Source organism: Pleurodeles waltl, chromosome 2_2, assembly GCF_031143425.1.
Source record: "Pleurodeles waltl isolate 20211129_DDA chromosome 2_2, aPleWal1.hap1.20221129, whole genome shotgun sequence".
Lineage (NCBI taxonomy): Eukaryota > Metazoa > Chordata > Amphibia > Caudata > Salamandridae > Pleurodeles > Pleurodeles waltl.
In genome coordinates, this window is record NC_090439.1 from 2,624,446 (window position 1) to 2,641,358 (window position 16,913).

Genomic DNA, 16,913 nt, shown 5'->3' on the forward strand with positions numbered 1-16,913 from the left:
TACAGGATAAGGCCATAAGTGCCCAATCTGTAGAAAAAGTAGCTAATGGTTCTCAATCTGATCCAGGGACTCCCCCAGGAAAAGGTTCAGGAAAGAAACTTCTCAGCCTGCCCATTACGAGACAGTCTAGCATAGTTGGTACAGAGGTTGAATCACATCATACTGATGATGTGCTCTCACATTATACTGGTAGCCAAGCTGTTAGGGTGCCCTCTGTAAGGGACAGGTCTCCTTCTGTTCATTCCCATCATACCTCTGTATCTAGAAATGTCCCTCCCACCCACCCTGATGACAGATTGTTGGAAAGGGAGCTCAATAGATTGAGAGTGGAGCAAACCAGACTGAAGCTCAAGAAGCAACAGCTGGATTTGGATAGACAGTCTTTAGAAATAGAGAGGGAAAGACAGAAAATGGGTTTAGATACCCATGGTGGCAGCAGCAGTATTCCCCATAGTCATCCTGCAAAAGAGCATGATTCCAGGAATCTGCATAAGATAGTTCCCCCTTACAAGGAGGGGGATGACATTAACAAGTGGTTTGCTGCACTTGAGAGGGCCTGTGCTGTACAGGATGTCCCTCAAAGGCAGTGGGCTGCTATCCTATGGCTATCATTTACTGGAAAAGGTAGGGATAGGCTCCTTACTGTAAAAGAAAATGATGCTAACAATTTCCAAGTTCTTAAGAATGCACTCCTGGATGGTTATGGCTTAACCACTGAACAGTACAGGATCAAGTTCAGAGATACCAAAAAGGAGTCTTCACAAGACTGGGTTGATTTCATTGACCAGGCAGTGAAGGCCTTGGAGGGGTGGTTACATGGCAGTAAAGTTACTGATTATGACAGCCTGTATAACACAATCCTGAGAGAGCATATACTTAATAATTGTGTGTCTGATTTGTTGCACCAGTACCTGGTAGACTCTGATCTGACCTCTCCCCAAGAATTGGGAAAGAAGGCAGACAAATGGGTCAGAACAAGGGTGAACAGAAAAGTTCATACAGGGGGTGACAAAGATGGCAATAAGAAGAAAGATGGTGAAAAATCTCAAGATAAGCATGGGGATAAGGGTAAAACCAAAGATCCCACTTCAAATCTTAAACACTCTTCAGAGGGTGGGGATAAAACAAAGTCTTCCTCTTCTTCCCAACCTGCACACATTAAAAAGCCTTGGTGCTTTGTGTGTAAAAACAGAGGCCATAGGCCAGGGGATAAGTCCTGTCCAGGTAAACCCCCTGAGCCTACCACCACTAATACATCAAGCTCTAGTGCCCCTAGCAGTAGTGGTACTAGTGGTGGGACTGCTGGCAACAGTCAAGCAAAGGGTGTAGTTGGGTTCACTTATGGGTCCATAGTGGAAACTGATGTAATCAGTCCCAAGACAGTTTCTGTCACACCTAGTGGCACTGGCCTTGCCACACTGGCTGCTTGTCCCCTTACAATGGATAAGTACAGGCAGACAGTTGCAATAAATGGTGTTGAGGCCTTGGCCTACAGGGACACAGGTGCCAGTTTCACTTTGGTGACTGAAAACCTAGTGCCTCCTGAACAACACATCATTGGACAACAGTATAAGATTATTGATGTCCATAACTCCACTAAGTTTCTTCCCTTAGCTATAATTCAGTTTAGTTGGGGTGGAGTTACTGGGCCTAAGCAGGTGGTGGTATCACCTAGCTTACCTGTAGACTGTCTCTTAGGTAATGACCTAGAGGCCTCAGGTTGGGCTGATGTAGAGTTTTATGCCCATGCAGCCATGCTGGGCATCCCTGAGGAATTGTTCCCTCTCATTTCTACTGAAATGAAAAAGCAAAGGAGAGAAGGCCTGAAAACTCAGGATCCCTCTCCATCAACAGGTAAAAAGGGTATCACAGTATCCCCTAACCACCCTACCATTCAGGATACCATTCCTGTGGTGGGAGAAACCTCTCCTGGGGTGGCACCTGTTCCAAGGGAATCATCAGCTGGCATAGCTGGACTCCCTGAGGTAGAAGTACCTCTCTGTGGGATAACTAACATTGGTGACAAAAAGAACACCATTTTAGTTAACATGGAGCATCCCTCCAACCCTCCCAGAGAAACTTTAGTGCAGAAACCCTGTACTGCCTCACAACACTTAGGACAGCATCCCTGCCCTAGTGTGGAGCTCATAGGACAGCATCCCTGCCCTGCTCCAACTCAAGAGAAACAGCATCCCTGTTCCCTCTTCCAGCCAAATGGACAAAGTTTTTGCCCAGCTATGGCTTTACTGAGACAGCATCCCTGTCTGGCATTTCCATCATTGCAAATAGGTTCAGTGGATAATTCCCACTGCTCTAAACTAAAACTTACTGATAGAAACTCTGAAAATACATCTTCACATTGTTGGTTAGCTAAAAAACTTCAAACAGGGTGGTTTACATCCCCACAGGGAAGTAACCATATAGTGGATGATAAAGGGAGTAACCAGTCTATTGCAGAGCTACTCTCTACTTATCACCACTTAGACAATAAAGTCTCAACTGGCCAAGGTTAGCCTTATTGTCCTTCGTTTGGGGGGGGGTTGTGTGAGAAGGTAGCCTCTTTCTAGCCTTGTTACCCCCACTTTTGGCCTGTTTGTGAGTGTATGTCAGGGTGTTTGTCACTGTTTTCACTGTCTCACTGGGATCCTGATAGCCAGGCCTCAGTGCTCATAGTGAAAACACCATGTTTTCAGTATGGTTGTTATGTGTCACTGGGATCCTGCTAGTCAGGACCCCAGTGCTCATAGGTTTGTGGCCTATATGTATGTGTCACTGGGACCCTGTCACACAGGGCCCCAGTGCTCATAGGTGTGCATGTATATGTTCCCTGTGTGGTGCCTAACTGTCTCACTGAGGCTCTGCTAACCAGAACCTCAGTGGTTATGCTCTCTCATTACTTTCAAATTGTCACTAACAGGCTAGTGACCAATTTTACCAATTTACATTGGCTTACTGGAACACCCTTATAATTCCCTAGTATATGGTACTGAGGTACCCAGGGTATTGGGGTTCCAGGAGATCCCTATGGGCTGCAGCATTTCTTTTGCCACCCATAGGGAGCTCTGACAATTCTTACACAGGCCTGCCACTGCAGCCTGAGTGAAATAACGTCCACGTTATTTCACAGCCATTTTACACTGCACTTAAGTAACTTATAAGTCACCTATATGTCTAACCTTTACCTGGTAAAGGTTAGGTGCAAAGTTACTTAGTGTGTGGGCACCCTGGCACTAGCCAAGGTGCCCCCACATTGTTCAGAGCCAATTCACTGAACTTTGTGAGTGCGGGGACACCATTACACGCGTGCACTACATATAGGTCACTACCTATATGTAGCTTCACCATGGTAACTCCGAATATGGCCATGTAACATGTCTATGATCATGGAATTGCCCCCTCTATGCCATCCTGGCATTGTTGGTACAATTCCATGATCCCAGTGGTCTGTAGCACAGACCCTGGTACTGCCAGACTGCCCTTCCTGGGGTTTCTCTGCAGCTGCTGCTGCTGCCAACCCCTCAGACAGGCATCTGCCCTCCTGGGGTCCAGCCAGGCCTGGCCCAGGATGGCAGAACAAAGAACTTCCTCTGAGAGAGGGTGTGACACCCTCTCCCTTTGGAAAATGGTGTGAAGGCAGGGGAGGAGTAGCCTCCCCCAGCCTCTGGAAATGCTTTGTTGGGCACAGAGGTGCCCAATTCTGCATAAGCCAGTCTACACCGGTTCAGGGACCCCTTAGCCCCTGCTCTGGCGCGAAACTGGACAAAGGAAAGGGGAGTGACCACTCCCCTGACCTGCACCTCCCCTGGGAGGTGTCCAGAGCTCCTCCAGTGTGCTCCAGACCTCTGCCATCTTGGAAACAGAGGTGCTGCTGGCACACTGGACTGCTCTGAGTGGCCAGTGCCACCAGGTGACGTCAGAGACTCCTTGTGATAGGCTCCTTCAGGTGTTAGTAGCCTTTCCTCTCTCCTAGGTAGCCAAACCCTCTTTTCTGGCTATTTAGGGTCTCTGTCTCTGGGGAAACTTTAGATAACGAATGCATGAGCTCAGCCGAGTTCCTCTGCATCTCCCTCTTCACCTTCTGATAAGGAATCGACCGCTGACCGCGCTGGAAGCCTGCAAACCTGCAACATAGTAGCAAAGACGACTACTGCAACTCTGTAACGCTGATCCTGCCGCCTTCTCGACTGTTTTCCTGCTTGTGCATGCTGTGGGGGTAGTCTGCCTCCTCTCTGCACCAGAAGCTCCGAAGAAATCTCCCGTGGGTCGACGGAATCTTCCCCCTGCAACCGCAGGCACCAAAAAGCTGCATCTCCGGTCCCTTGGGTCTCCTCTCAGCACGACGAGCGAGGTCCCTCGAATCCAGCGACACCGTCCAAGTGACCCCCACAGTCCAGTGACTCTTCAGCCCAAGTTTGGTGGAGGTAAGCCCTTGCCTCACCTCGCTGGGCTGCATTGCTGGGAACCGCGACTTTGCAAGCTTCTCCGGCCCCTGTGCACTTCCGGCGGAAATCCTGTGTGCACAGCCAAGCCTGGGTCCACGGCACTCTAACCTGCATTGCACGACTTTCTAAGTTGGTCTCCGGCGACGTGGGACTCCTTTGTGCAACTTCGGCGAGCACCGTTTCACGCATCCTCGTAGTGCCTGTTTCTGGCACTTCTCCGGGTGCTACCTGCTTCAGTGAGGGCTCCTTGTCTTGCTCGACGTCCCCTCTCTCTGCAGGTCCAATTTGCGACCTCCTGGTCCCTCCTGGGCCCCAGCAGCGTCCAAAAACGCCAAACGCACGATTTGCGTGTAGCAAGGCTTGTTGGCGTCCATCCGGCGGGAAAACACTTCTGCACGACTCTCCAAGGCGTGGGGGATCCATCCTCCAAAGGGGAAGTCTCTAGCCCTTGTCGTTCCTGCAGTATTCACAGTTCTTCAGCCTAGTAAGAGCTTCTTTGCACCAACCGCTGGCATTTCTTGGGCATCTGCCCATCTCCGAGCTGCTTGTGACTTTTGGACTTGGTCCCCTTGTTCCACAGGTACCTTCAGACAGGAATCCATCGTTGTTGCATTGCTGATTTGTGTTTTCCTTGCATTCTCCCTCTAACACGACTATTTTGTCCTTAGGGGAACTTTGGTGCACTTTGCACTCACTTTTCAGGGTCTTGGGGAGGGTTATTTTTCTAACTCTCACTATTTTCTAATAGTCCCAGCGACCCTCTACAAGGTCACATAGGTTTGGGGTCCATTTGTGGTTCACATTCCACTTTTGGAGTATATGGTTTGTGTTGCCCCTATCCCTATGTTTCCCCATTGCATCCTATTGTAATTATACATTGTTTGCACTGTTTTCTAAGACTATACTGCATATTTTTGCTATTGTGTATATATATCTTGTGTATATTTCCTATCCTCTTACTGAGGGTACACTCTAAGATACTTTGGCATATTGTCATAAAAATAAAGTACCTTTATTTTTAGTATAACTGTGTATTGTGTTTTCTTATGATATTGTGCATATGACACTAAGTGGTACTGTGGTAGCTTCACACGTCTCCTAGTTCAGCCTGAGCTGCTTTGCTAAGCTACCATTATCTATCAGCCTAAGCTGCTAGACACCCTATACACTAATAAGGGATAACTGGGCCTGGTGCAAGGTGCAAGTACCCCTTGGTACTCACTACAAGCCAGTCCAGCCTCCTACAATAACTTCCTCTTGGATGTAAAAAGAAGTCAGGCAGAAATTATATACACTGCTAATATTTGAAGATCTAAAATCAGTACTTTATAATATTGCCACGGACAGAATGACATGCAGAACTATGGAACATTGAATCTCTTGAAAATATGCAGCAGAGGTGCATCAGGATTTACATAATGGTATAGTAGGAAACTTAGGCTCATATTTATACTTTTTTTAGCGCCGCATTTGCGTCGTTTTCTGACGCAAAATCGGTGCAAACTTACAAAATACAATTGTATTTTGGAAGTTTGCGCTGCCTTTGCGTCAAAAAATGACGCAAATGCGGCGCTAAAAAAACATAAGTATGGGCCTTAATACTCCAAACAGGTCTGTCAAAATGAAAGAAATGTGCATATCAGACCAGACTCCAAGTGGACCACCTGTAATTGCACATGGTTTAGAATAGTTCCTTCTGGGGAACAAAACTTAAATATATAACTTCCCTTTTCATATTCAACTTCAAGAATGCAAAATGGAGTATATTAGAAATAATTTATCATAGGTATTTTGTAGGCCATGATAACAAGTGACACCTTCCAAGAGGCCTTATCAAATGGAGAGTTTGAACTTGAGTGTGAAATTGATTCTGCTATGGACAGTTTTTACATCTAAATTTCTGCCGCAATGATTCTTTTGCTCCGGGGATAATAATGTACAAAGCCTGACATACACCAAATGAACCTTGGTTTAATAATAAAATTGAAAACTCTTAAAAAAGCTTGCAAAGGAGCAGAAAGATGATGGAGAAAGAATGTCAACTTTGAAAAAAAGGCAGATTAAAAACATGCCATGAACAATTACAAAACTAAGTTCAAACGAGTATGTGCCACATTTTCACAAATAGGATAACTGAGGCTAGTAAGATGGGCTATAGCAGGTCTGGGTTAAAAGGTGGAAGACAAAGATTGGGTGAAATACATGAAACAGCATGGTATCTGTAGCCTGCAGGAGACATGGGACTTGGATAACATCGACTTGGAAGGCCACATCTATTTCAATCTGCCTGCCGCGACCCAGCCCAGAGGTAGACCCAAGGGTGGCCTCACTACTTGGGTTAGAATTAGCTAGTCCAAGAGCTTATAAGCAAATATAAATCCTGTAAGATGGATGCAACATTTTGTCTCGTTATATCAATTGGCCACCGAAAAAATTCCACTAGAGAAGGGTCTACTCAGAGAAATAAAATCAAATAAACAGGTCACATTTATCCCGTTGCTTCAATTCAGAATGGTCATGAGTTTACCCAGAAAGAGGTAGCCTTTCCCATAGAATGCGAAAAATCTGGTAAATCTCCTGGTACATATAGAGTTCTTGTTGACCTGCAGAAGAACAACCAGGACATATGGCTTAACCCAGTAACAGATGTCTGTAACTCAATCTGGGCACAGGAAACGGTTCCAGTTTCATGGAAATCCTCTGCTATAGTGCCTATACATAAGAAAGGGCTTGAATACAACCCCACAAACTATTGCCCCATTTTGCTGTTGAATGGCGTCTGGAAAATCGTCAACAAGTTGCTTTTGTATTGGCTGGAATCCTGGATGGATGATAACCACGTCACATCTTCAGGCAGGCTTCGCAAATGACAAAGCACCTTAGACCGAGTGATGAGGCTGCATTTGAAATGCCTAAAGTACGTGTGCTTGGGAAATTCTGCACTTTATATGGTCTTCATTGACCTAAAAATGGAATTTGATTGCATCAATAGGTCAGCACTCTGGAATATCCTGGAGGAACAAGGTTCACCTAATAAGCTCCTGAGAATATTGATGGATGTACATCATGGCAACAAAACAAGGTAAAATTTGGTAGCAAGGGAAATGCACCAAAGATTTTGGAATAAACATCGGAGTGAGACAGGTTTGCGTACTGGCCCTGGCGCTAATTAATATCTTAATAAATCATATAGATACATTTTTCACTAATCTCAACCTTGATGTTCCCAAGCTAGAGGACGAACATGTACCAATCCTGTTATTTGGATATGACGCAGTGATGCATGCAAACATGGAAAATTCAATGCATTGCCTTATAGCTGGCTTTGAGCTTTTCCATGCTAACTGGAAGCTTACCATTAATACGGAAAAAACTAATTAGGATTATCAAACCAAAACCAAAGCACACATCTACCATTAAGATCCATGACAAACCATTTCAACGAGTACAAACCTATGACTACCTGGGCATACGAATCACTGACTACCTCAACTGGGCCAACCAACTGGTAGGGTGTAAAATGACTCAGAGCTAATAGGCCGGTAAGTTTTTCGAATAAATGTGGCAGCCGATTAATCACGCCGGCTACAATAGCCTATAAAGGAAAAGCTCCTGCAGCAAACATTTGGGGCTAAATAAAAGTGCCCTCCCTGCAAAAAACTGAGAACATCTTTCTAGGAAGTATGTGATGCTTAGGCCAAGGAACTCCAAAGGCAGGATTAAGATCAAAGCTAGGTATGGTTAGAATTAGTCCTCTGCCCTTTTCAATATTTGGTCTGAGTTTGGACCACCCAGGTATATCGGCATTTTGGAAGGCCCTACAGGATATTTGCAGAAAACAAAAATACAATACTTAACTATTGTTCATGCACCAAGTGAATACACTCGCGATAATTGGGTGTGAAGTTGTGCAGAATAATCCTGCGCATAGGGGAGCAAGGCTGCGCTGCAAACGGTAAAAATGCTTTTTGGGGCACACTGGAGAAGGAAGGAAGAGGCCAGAAAAAGCATCCTCTTGTTAAACTATCTGAAATTAAAGCCAGAGCCTTCGTTTCAGCCGTTTCTGGATCTGATATTTCCTGCAGAAAAAAAGAGCCATCTCCCTCAAGTTCACAACCATGCAGACGCAGTCCTTCGCTAAAACGTGACTGACCTAAGCCCACTGATAACATGTCTGGTATCTCTTACGGCTTTCCAGGAGGCTCTGAAACAGTTATTTATTTTATGGCATGTGGCAGTTCACTGAAAATTCGAAGATACTTCCCTTCTACCTCTGTTTCTAAACCACAGCATATGATGCTACAGAAACGCGCGTCCATTTTGACACACTCTCCTACAGAGCACTGATAATACAGACACAGGTGTTGGGAGTTTCAGGCCTTGAAAACTGGGGCTATATCTAGAGCATACGGAAATAGATATCTGTACCGTCCATACCGCAGTTAGGTGGCAGTCGCTAACAATGATGAGCAAGAGACTGGCCCACTGCCCACTCTACTACATATTGGTACTGTCCACAATAGGCTTCTCACATAACTCAGCTAAAACTGTGTGAAGATGAGAACTAAAAAAAATAGCTAAAGCTGTCTGTATGTTGGATCTAAAAAATATTAAGCATTGTCAAAGTCAACAGGTGTGCATTGGCTGCAATCCTTTTGACTTTGTCGATGCTCGTTTTGTTTGGTCAGTTTTTTTTTTACAAAACATTATTTATTGGTGAAGGTGTTGAGACCTTGTCAATCTAAAAAAAAAATCGGATTAAAGCTGAAATATGTTTAGGTTCAAAAAGCATGCATTGCCATAGTAGTTCCTGGCACTACGTTGCCAGGGAAACTACTACTTTGCTGAATGCTGTTGTGGGTGGAAGAAAAATGTGAATGGCACAATAATAGACTGTCATACCAACGAAATAACAGGGCTAAATAAAAAACTATAATTTTTCCAAAGCTCACACCTCTCAAAGCTGGAAGCTTGATGTTGGGTGGTAAGCAAGCACAAAGTGATCATGGGTCGCTGGATATAAAAAGATGTCCAGCATATGAAAACCACACTACACCATAAACTAAGGCAGTGGCTCCCATCCTGTGGTCTGGTGACCCCTGGAGGTCCACAAGGCCTCCTCAATGGGTCCACAACTGCTTAGAAAATTAAATATTAACACAGTGTATATAAATAAAGTGGCTAAATGTACAGCTGATTTTTTTTTAAACGGACTGTATTTTGTGAGTATTGTTTCGCGGCTGACATTGTCTGGGTTCACGCCTTCCAGTAATGACTCAGTGGGTGGGGTGACCGGTTTCCAATAATGATTCAGTGGGGGTCCCGGGTTCCAGTAACGATAAAGTGGGAGTCCACAGAAGTAAAAAATGTTGAGACCCACTGAACTACATGATTGGATTAGCCATGCAGCGTCACCTTGAAACATCATGCACGCACATATGCCGGCACCAGTCAGGGGGGTGGTGGGGGTGAGCGCGTGTATGTGTGTAACGTAAAACCACTTTTGGAGACGGCTGCAGACTGCAGTGCAGTTCTGCGTCCAGCCCTCGCTCATTCCACGAGACCACGCGGGCTGAGCATGGGAAGCACGGATCCCGTGTGCGGGCAGACCTCTCCTCTGGAGACGCCTTCCCACCCTTTCATGGCAGACCTGTCCCCCTGGGATCTGGGCAGGGGAGGCGGCAGTGCGTGAGACTACACTGTGCAGTGCGTGGATGCGCTTGGAATCCATTAAGAGCTTTGGCCTTTCTCCAACAAGAGGAAGAATGAATGGAGAGCGCAGCCTCCTTTGCTCCTCCCCCTCGGACCACTATTCTCCCGCCCCTTCCTTCTCCATTCACCCTCAGGCGAGGACGACACCGGCCCTGCAGTAGCGAGATCAACCCACACGCGGCGCTGCGCGGGAGCTAAGGAAGCTCGGCAACGGCACGTGATCTGGGTGAGCCAGCATGGAGGGCGCCCCCTGTACTGGGGGTGACTAAACGAGGTTAGAGAAGGTCTCAGTACATGAGACTGAAGCTACACAGAGGCACACCCCGGTATCCCCCACAAAGACACCCCACATAACTAAACCGTAATAGCAGCAGTTGTAAACCATTATAAATGTTAATATGTCCAATATTGAAACATAAATAATACAACCTTGTGCGTTAAAAACATTCAGTGTGCCTAGTAAACCTGTTAATTCATTGAATGGGAAATAATAATTCAGTTACATAAAAAACTGAAGCTGCAGCTGGTCGTTTCACAGTCACGATTTATATAGTTGCGCGTAATAAAACCATATTAGCATTTACCAGAGTTAAACAGCCTGGTCCATGCAACAAAGCATAAATAGTATGATAACAAGGTAGACGTTATCCAAGAACTGGAGGAAGTGGGAATAATTATAATAGGAGAATGATAGGCCTAGAGTGAGTGCCCCAGCATTGCCTACATAACCCATGTGTCAAGGCCAGCGTCACGCTTTTAAAGCACTCTGAAAAGCAGCCTAATCTTATTATATTTAGTTTTAGGTCTCCACAGCTATCATTGCTTAGTGTTTTAAGATCTTGTGTTACTTTCTTCCAGTTGCTTATTAGGACGGTCACGCCCTTCTAGGTCTTTATAATGAGTTAGACTTACTCTTTTATACCTAAGTACAAGGCAGTAAGGCCACCGCGTACAGCTGCTTTATGGCACCACCAAAAGAGGGCGTTAGACTGCAAAAATTTGCCTTAAAATCCCCTATTTGCTATCAAAGGGAAACGACCAAAGCGGAAACGGTTATTTTATTTGGGGCTTAGAAAATGCTAACAGAGGACCTGCTCAAGTAGCCCTTTCCTATCTCTCTTTCCATGTTTGTACCGTTTTTCGTTACTACCCCTACATTTTTGTTTAATTTAACAACTTTAACGGGGCACCCAAGGACAAGGTATGATGCCCTATACCCCAGTTTCTAAAGTAAATAGACCAGTGGATCCCTCCTGCATCATACCAAGGACAGGTAAATAACAACATCAAAACACTCTTAATTTGACTATAGTGTGTTTATCATTCCAGACACAGTTTACTGTTTTTTTTTTTCTTCTGCGAAACTTTGTCTAAATTTGGATGAGGCATCTCCTAGGATTCTTCCCAGGCTTGTACTCTTCCCAGGCTTGTACCTCAACTGTCGCTCCCAACTGTTCATCCGCCCTGGAATGCACATTACACATTGGAGATTTGCCACACTGTTATACATTAGCATTTGTCAATGAGCTTCTTTGGTAAGTGGCATGCATTGGAGTTTCAATAACTTAAGACAGCAAAGCAGAGGTCGCATTTCAATGTCAACCCATAATTTGTGAATTTGAAGGGTGAGACATATAGTCTAAGCCTTAATGTACAATGGAAAATAGCAGAAGGAGATGGAAAGAGTTAGTCAAAGGAAAAGCAAGGAGTTACATTTTCAGATGTTTTCTGACAGAAAACAAATTTGGAGAGTCTCTTCGTCCAGTGTAGACACCCTGTAGTTCTCCCTACAGTTACCCTCCAAGAATTTTCTTCAGGGACCTATGTTCCATAGGAGGTACAGTTTTGTGAGAAAAGTACTGGATCACAGTCGTCCTCCTGTGACCAGAGATGGCTTCAAAATAAGAAATCCCATTAAATCCAATGGGATTTAGACTTAGGCGGCCAGGATATTTGTCTCCATTGTGACAGAGTAACTCCACCAACATTTAAATCAGGCCCTAAGGCTGTTGGTGGTGATTTAATTTGAATTTCACCAATTCTTTCGTTAGGGGAACTTCGTGCCTTATCGATTTACTGTGTGTTTACTTTTGCCTCCTGTACTCAAAGGGATTAGGATCATGTCATACAGTACATTTTGCCCAAATGATCATAGGCAACTGCTGTGTCCATGTGGGCTGCTAATACATTGAACCTCGTCTTGGAGATCTTTCTTTCACAATGAAGTTCAATGTTTAATGCATGTCCTGCCAAGGTTTTCAGAACTCTCAGCAGCTTTTTATAGTCTGCGGAGTTATCCCAGAAGTTATATGGGTAATTTCAGCTCTTCCGTCTATGCCACATTTAGCTTCAGATGGATATACTTTGCTTCAGTACCACAGTACACACTCTCTGCAATCTCCCTTTCTCCAGCGAAGGGGCTCACCTTGTGGTCTTCACCACGGGCCCTGGGTGGCCTTCCGTCTACAAGACCTGGACTCATGAAACGGCCCACAGCCATTTGTTCTCTACTGGGTCAGGCATTATATGACGACGTTGCAAATAGATATAGTTCATTCTCCTATGGAAAGGTTCAGTAAAAAAGGCAGGAAAACCTCGAAGCTCATTGAGGTTTATTTTTTTAATTCTGATGAAGAGTACTGGTGCTGTCCCTGTTAAATCTTTGGCTAACCCCCAGTTCAGAGTCCTGAAGTAAGTCGAAGTTGTAGTTCTTCAATGTATAAACTAGCAGTGCATAGCCTCTAAGCCTAAAAGAAGGGAAGGGTAGATTTTATGCTCTTGAAAGTTGTTTCACAGGAAACAAGGTTTCTGCATACGCAACTTGGTAAAGCGCCTGGGTACTGCTTGGGGAAGGTGAGGAGGAGGTGGTGACTATGCGCTACTTCTCATTAGGTTTTTGTGGGAAAACGGAGGACAAGGAAGTGCAAGCTTTCTGAAATCGAGACAGAGAGAAGAGAAATTTGGTGCAAAAGCTGAGAGAGGCATCGAGTGAGACTATGTATGAGCAAACGAAGGTGTCTCCTGACTCTAGTTTAGTAACTGCAGTGTTTAAGACCATTCAGCCCAGGATGAGAGACTGAGGATCAATGTAGTGCTCACATGTTTTCAAACATAAACACCGGGACAAGGCGAGACAGTGAGAGGAAAAGAGGGTCCATGGGGAGAAGCACCAGAAAGAGTCCATCAAGAAAGGAGATAGGGAGGGGAGAGACAGGAAGCATCCACAGAAGCGAGCGTCAGAGGAGACAGCATGAAAGGAAGCGTGCCCTGAATCGCGGACAGGGAGAGTAAAGGAAATAATTTGAGAGGGACTGTGATGCATGTGTAAGGGCGATGGCAAGGCAGAGTCTGGTGAAGGAAGCAGCACTGTGACAAGAAAGGGAAGACGCAGGAAAGGAAGGGGTAAGAAAGGTCCGTGGGACGGAGTGACGTCGCGGGAGCCACGTCTGTCGGGACATGGTATTAGCTAGCAGTGCGCGTGACGTTAAGTACTCCGCGACTCTGGTGTGGCTCAGCTGTTCTTTTATCTGTCTGAAGTTGAAAGCGTTTCCACACGAGATGGTCGCCAGCACCCAGGGTTGTATAAACAAGACATTTACACCTTATTCCACGTCCCTGCATAGACCTATTATCCTACATGACCAGAAGGAACTGTCCTGTGATGAACGACCCTCCTGTCCTTCCTCTGGACAGGCAGGGACCCTGACAACACAACAGCAACACACATCACGAGAGGCGCAAATACACCTCAGGGGTCAAAGATTGGATACTGCCAGCCAAGCTACAGAGAATAACCAGCCTGGGTCACTACACGAGAGACTGAACCCAGGGACATATCTGTGTGTGTGTGTGTGGGGGAGGGTGAGGGGGGATGCAGGGTTAGTATGGGGTCGGGAGAGTGACGGATAGGGGACGTCTCTAATAACTAGCCGCTTTCACAACATCATCAAAGCACGGACTGAATGGGTCTTGTTCTTTTTTCCTTGGGTCTACAGTGACTTGCGGTTTTGGGTGCAATTGTGGTTTGGTTATCTATCCACCAAAGTAAAGCCTGGTGGGGGATGGGCGGTGGGAGGTCTATGTACCAATTTTGTGGTCAACATTAATGTAAGGTGCTTACAATCCAGGGTAAGTATTTAAATGTAGCAGTTCAGATGTCTGCATAACAAACTTGGTATCTATCAACACACCTGGAAACTAGATGAGTTTACAATCTAGTTTTAGGCCCTATTCTGTATCTACATTTATTCTCAGGAACATCTAATACAGTTTAATATAAAATGGTTAAGACCCTCACACTGCATTTCAGATGCTTCAGAGGGTCAGCACAGGCACTAGAGGTACAGCCAGGGAAACACTGTAATGAACAGGATGACAGAAGCAGCGTGATTGGAGCTGTATATTACATGTAGGTTGCATATATTAAATATTTCGTGTCTGCAGTCCACTTTAGAGATATACGTTTTTTATTAAACGTTTTACATTCCGGTTCGGGAGCATATATTTCAATTTTGCGGGTTCTTCATATATATACCTGGAATGTGTGCTGCAATCTGGGGATCTGTATTACAATGGGTAACCATTCAACTCAAAAAGCCTATACCCAGTTCAAGGGTAAATATACCACTTAGTATTCCAGTTTTCATGGTTGTATTCTTGTTTAGGATTGTATGGACTTATGTAGGAGTCTATTTAACATTGTGGCCTTAAATTTTAGATTCTACGTTACTGTGCTTGTTTCTACATTTTCAGGTTTACATTACAGTTTTTGATGTAAAGCACAATTTAGGGTTAAATATTTTGGTGCATAGTGATACATTCTAGTTGAAGTGTCAATACTCGCAATTATGGATCAATATTCTGGGTTGGGGGTCGTACTCCACTTTAGATGGGGAAGTTAGTTACCTATTGTGAAGTTTCAGAGTCTTATTTAAGTTCAAGGTAATCCTTTCCCTGAGTTAGGGGCCAAAAGCCCCTATACAGGTTCCTTTAATCTAGTTTAGGGGTCTAATTTCAAGCCTCAGGGTCTACATTTGCGTTTTAGGTTCTATGCTCCTATCTAAAGCTCTTCATTCCAGTTTAGTACTCTAACTTCTAGTCCTTTTAGGGGGCATATTTCCTTGATTACATTGTAGCCCTCTATATTATAGTTCATGTCATGAGTATTATTCTAGTGCACATCTACAATTTGTATGGCGCTGTCTTGCTTTCAAAGCTGAAGTCCATTTCCGTAAGATGGTCGTTGGTTTAGACAGATGTACCTTCCAGTTTAGCAGCTTAACATTCCAGTTTAAGGGTCTACATTCCAATTTAATCACCCTATCCATGTTTATCTGCCTACCTTCCTGTTAAGTGATCCAGTTGAGAGCTATAAATTCCATAATATGGTTTGCTGTTATTGTTTAGCCCAGAGTTATGATCTACAGTCTAGTCTAGTGGTCTATGTTACTGGTTAGGTGTCAATCTGGCAGTTGTAGAAGGGTTTAATTCTGGTTTAGGTGTTTCCCTTTAATGTTTCACTTCAGAATTGTTAGTTCCAGTCTAGTGGTCTAGTTTGCAGTTTCCGCCTGCCAGGTTGATGATATTCTGTCTCTGGCTTCAAGGGCTATTGTCAGGCTGCACTTAGGATGTACATTCTATTTTAGTGGTAAATTATCCAGCACAGGGGTCACCATGCAAGCTGAAGTGGGTCTTATCCGGGTTTTGGATCTACACTAGTTTTGGGGATTGCAGCCTGCTTTAGGGTTCTTGTGTTTGGGGATCTGGCTTGCGGTTCCCACATACCTGTGATGCAATTTTGACTCTTATTTGCAGAAACTGCTCACCACAGCCAAAGGGAGTCAGTCGAAGCATCGTCGACCCCCTTTACTCCAAGGTGAAATAGAGAGCCCATAAAGAGGCTGCTGATTGAAAGTGAATGACTGTCCTGCAGCCCTGCTACCCCTTCCACTCCAGCCTTTCCTAGTGGTGTCCCCGCGGATGACTGAGGCTAACACCTTTGCCCCGCTTTGTGGTGCTATGCAGCGGATGCCTGACAGCTCTGTCTGCAGGGAGAGGGGGCGGGCGCTGTCAGAGGCATGAGTGCCCCCATGAACAGCCACAACGGGCATCTAAGCGCTAAGGGGGTGGCTGTGCTTACCATGTCTCCGGGGTTCGGGGGTCTGCTTCCCGCGGCAGGTGCGGCGGCTGGCGGCGGCAGTGGCTAGGAAGGGCCGGGGCTGGCAGCGCGGTGCTGTCCAGGGTATCGGGCTCCGCCCCCTCCCGCGCGAGGGGCGGGACAAGACCGCCCTCTGTGGCGTCACAATGGCAGACAGAGGGAGCTGAGCTCGTGCGGACTGTGGAGGGCGGGAGCTTTGACCTCAAACCCTGTCTGGCCCCGGCTCGAGGAACCCCGGAGCCCGGCAGGAGGTGTCGGTTTGCGTCGATGCCTCGGGGGCGCCCGCAGACAGACAGACCGCCCTGCTGCCCTAACAACGGCCGGACGCGCACCAGGAGGCGCGGAGCCTTCTGTCACCTTGGAAATCACACAAGCAGCACGCAGAGGAGTCGAATATTTTTAAAACGGCAATTATCGGCCAAGGGGGTAGCTCTAGAGATCAGGTTTGGGTGACAGCGTTCCATCTTTGTACATGACATGCGTTGTCTTGACAAGTGCATTAAGCATGTCAGTTGGAATGTGAGCCCCCGACCTACAAAGCCTATAAAGAAGGTTTCTTTCAAACGCATGGAACTGGACGTGTTATTTAGAGGGCCCCTAGC

General features: G+C 45.7%; 1 protein-coding gene across 2 annotated transcripts in view; it reads right to left on the reverse strand.

The window, feature by feature from the left end:
• ELOVL2 (ELOVL fatty acid elongase 2) overlaps positions 1-16,419 on the reverse strand; it is a 384,348-nt gene extending 367,929 nt beyond the window's left edge. For both annotated transcript variants that reach the window (XR_011200871.1, XM_069219411.1), the window contains exon 1: positions 16,294-16,419. Coding sequence is in view for 1 of the 2 variants with exons in the window: in XM_069219411.1 (XP_069075512.1) it covers positions 16,294-16,296 (3 nt within the window). In the remaining variant the exon portion in view is untranslated. The remainder of the gene's footprint in view (positions 1-16,293) is intronic.
• Between the last annotated feature and the right edge of the window lie 494 nt (positions 16,420-16,913).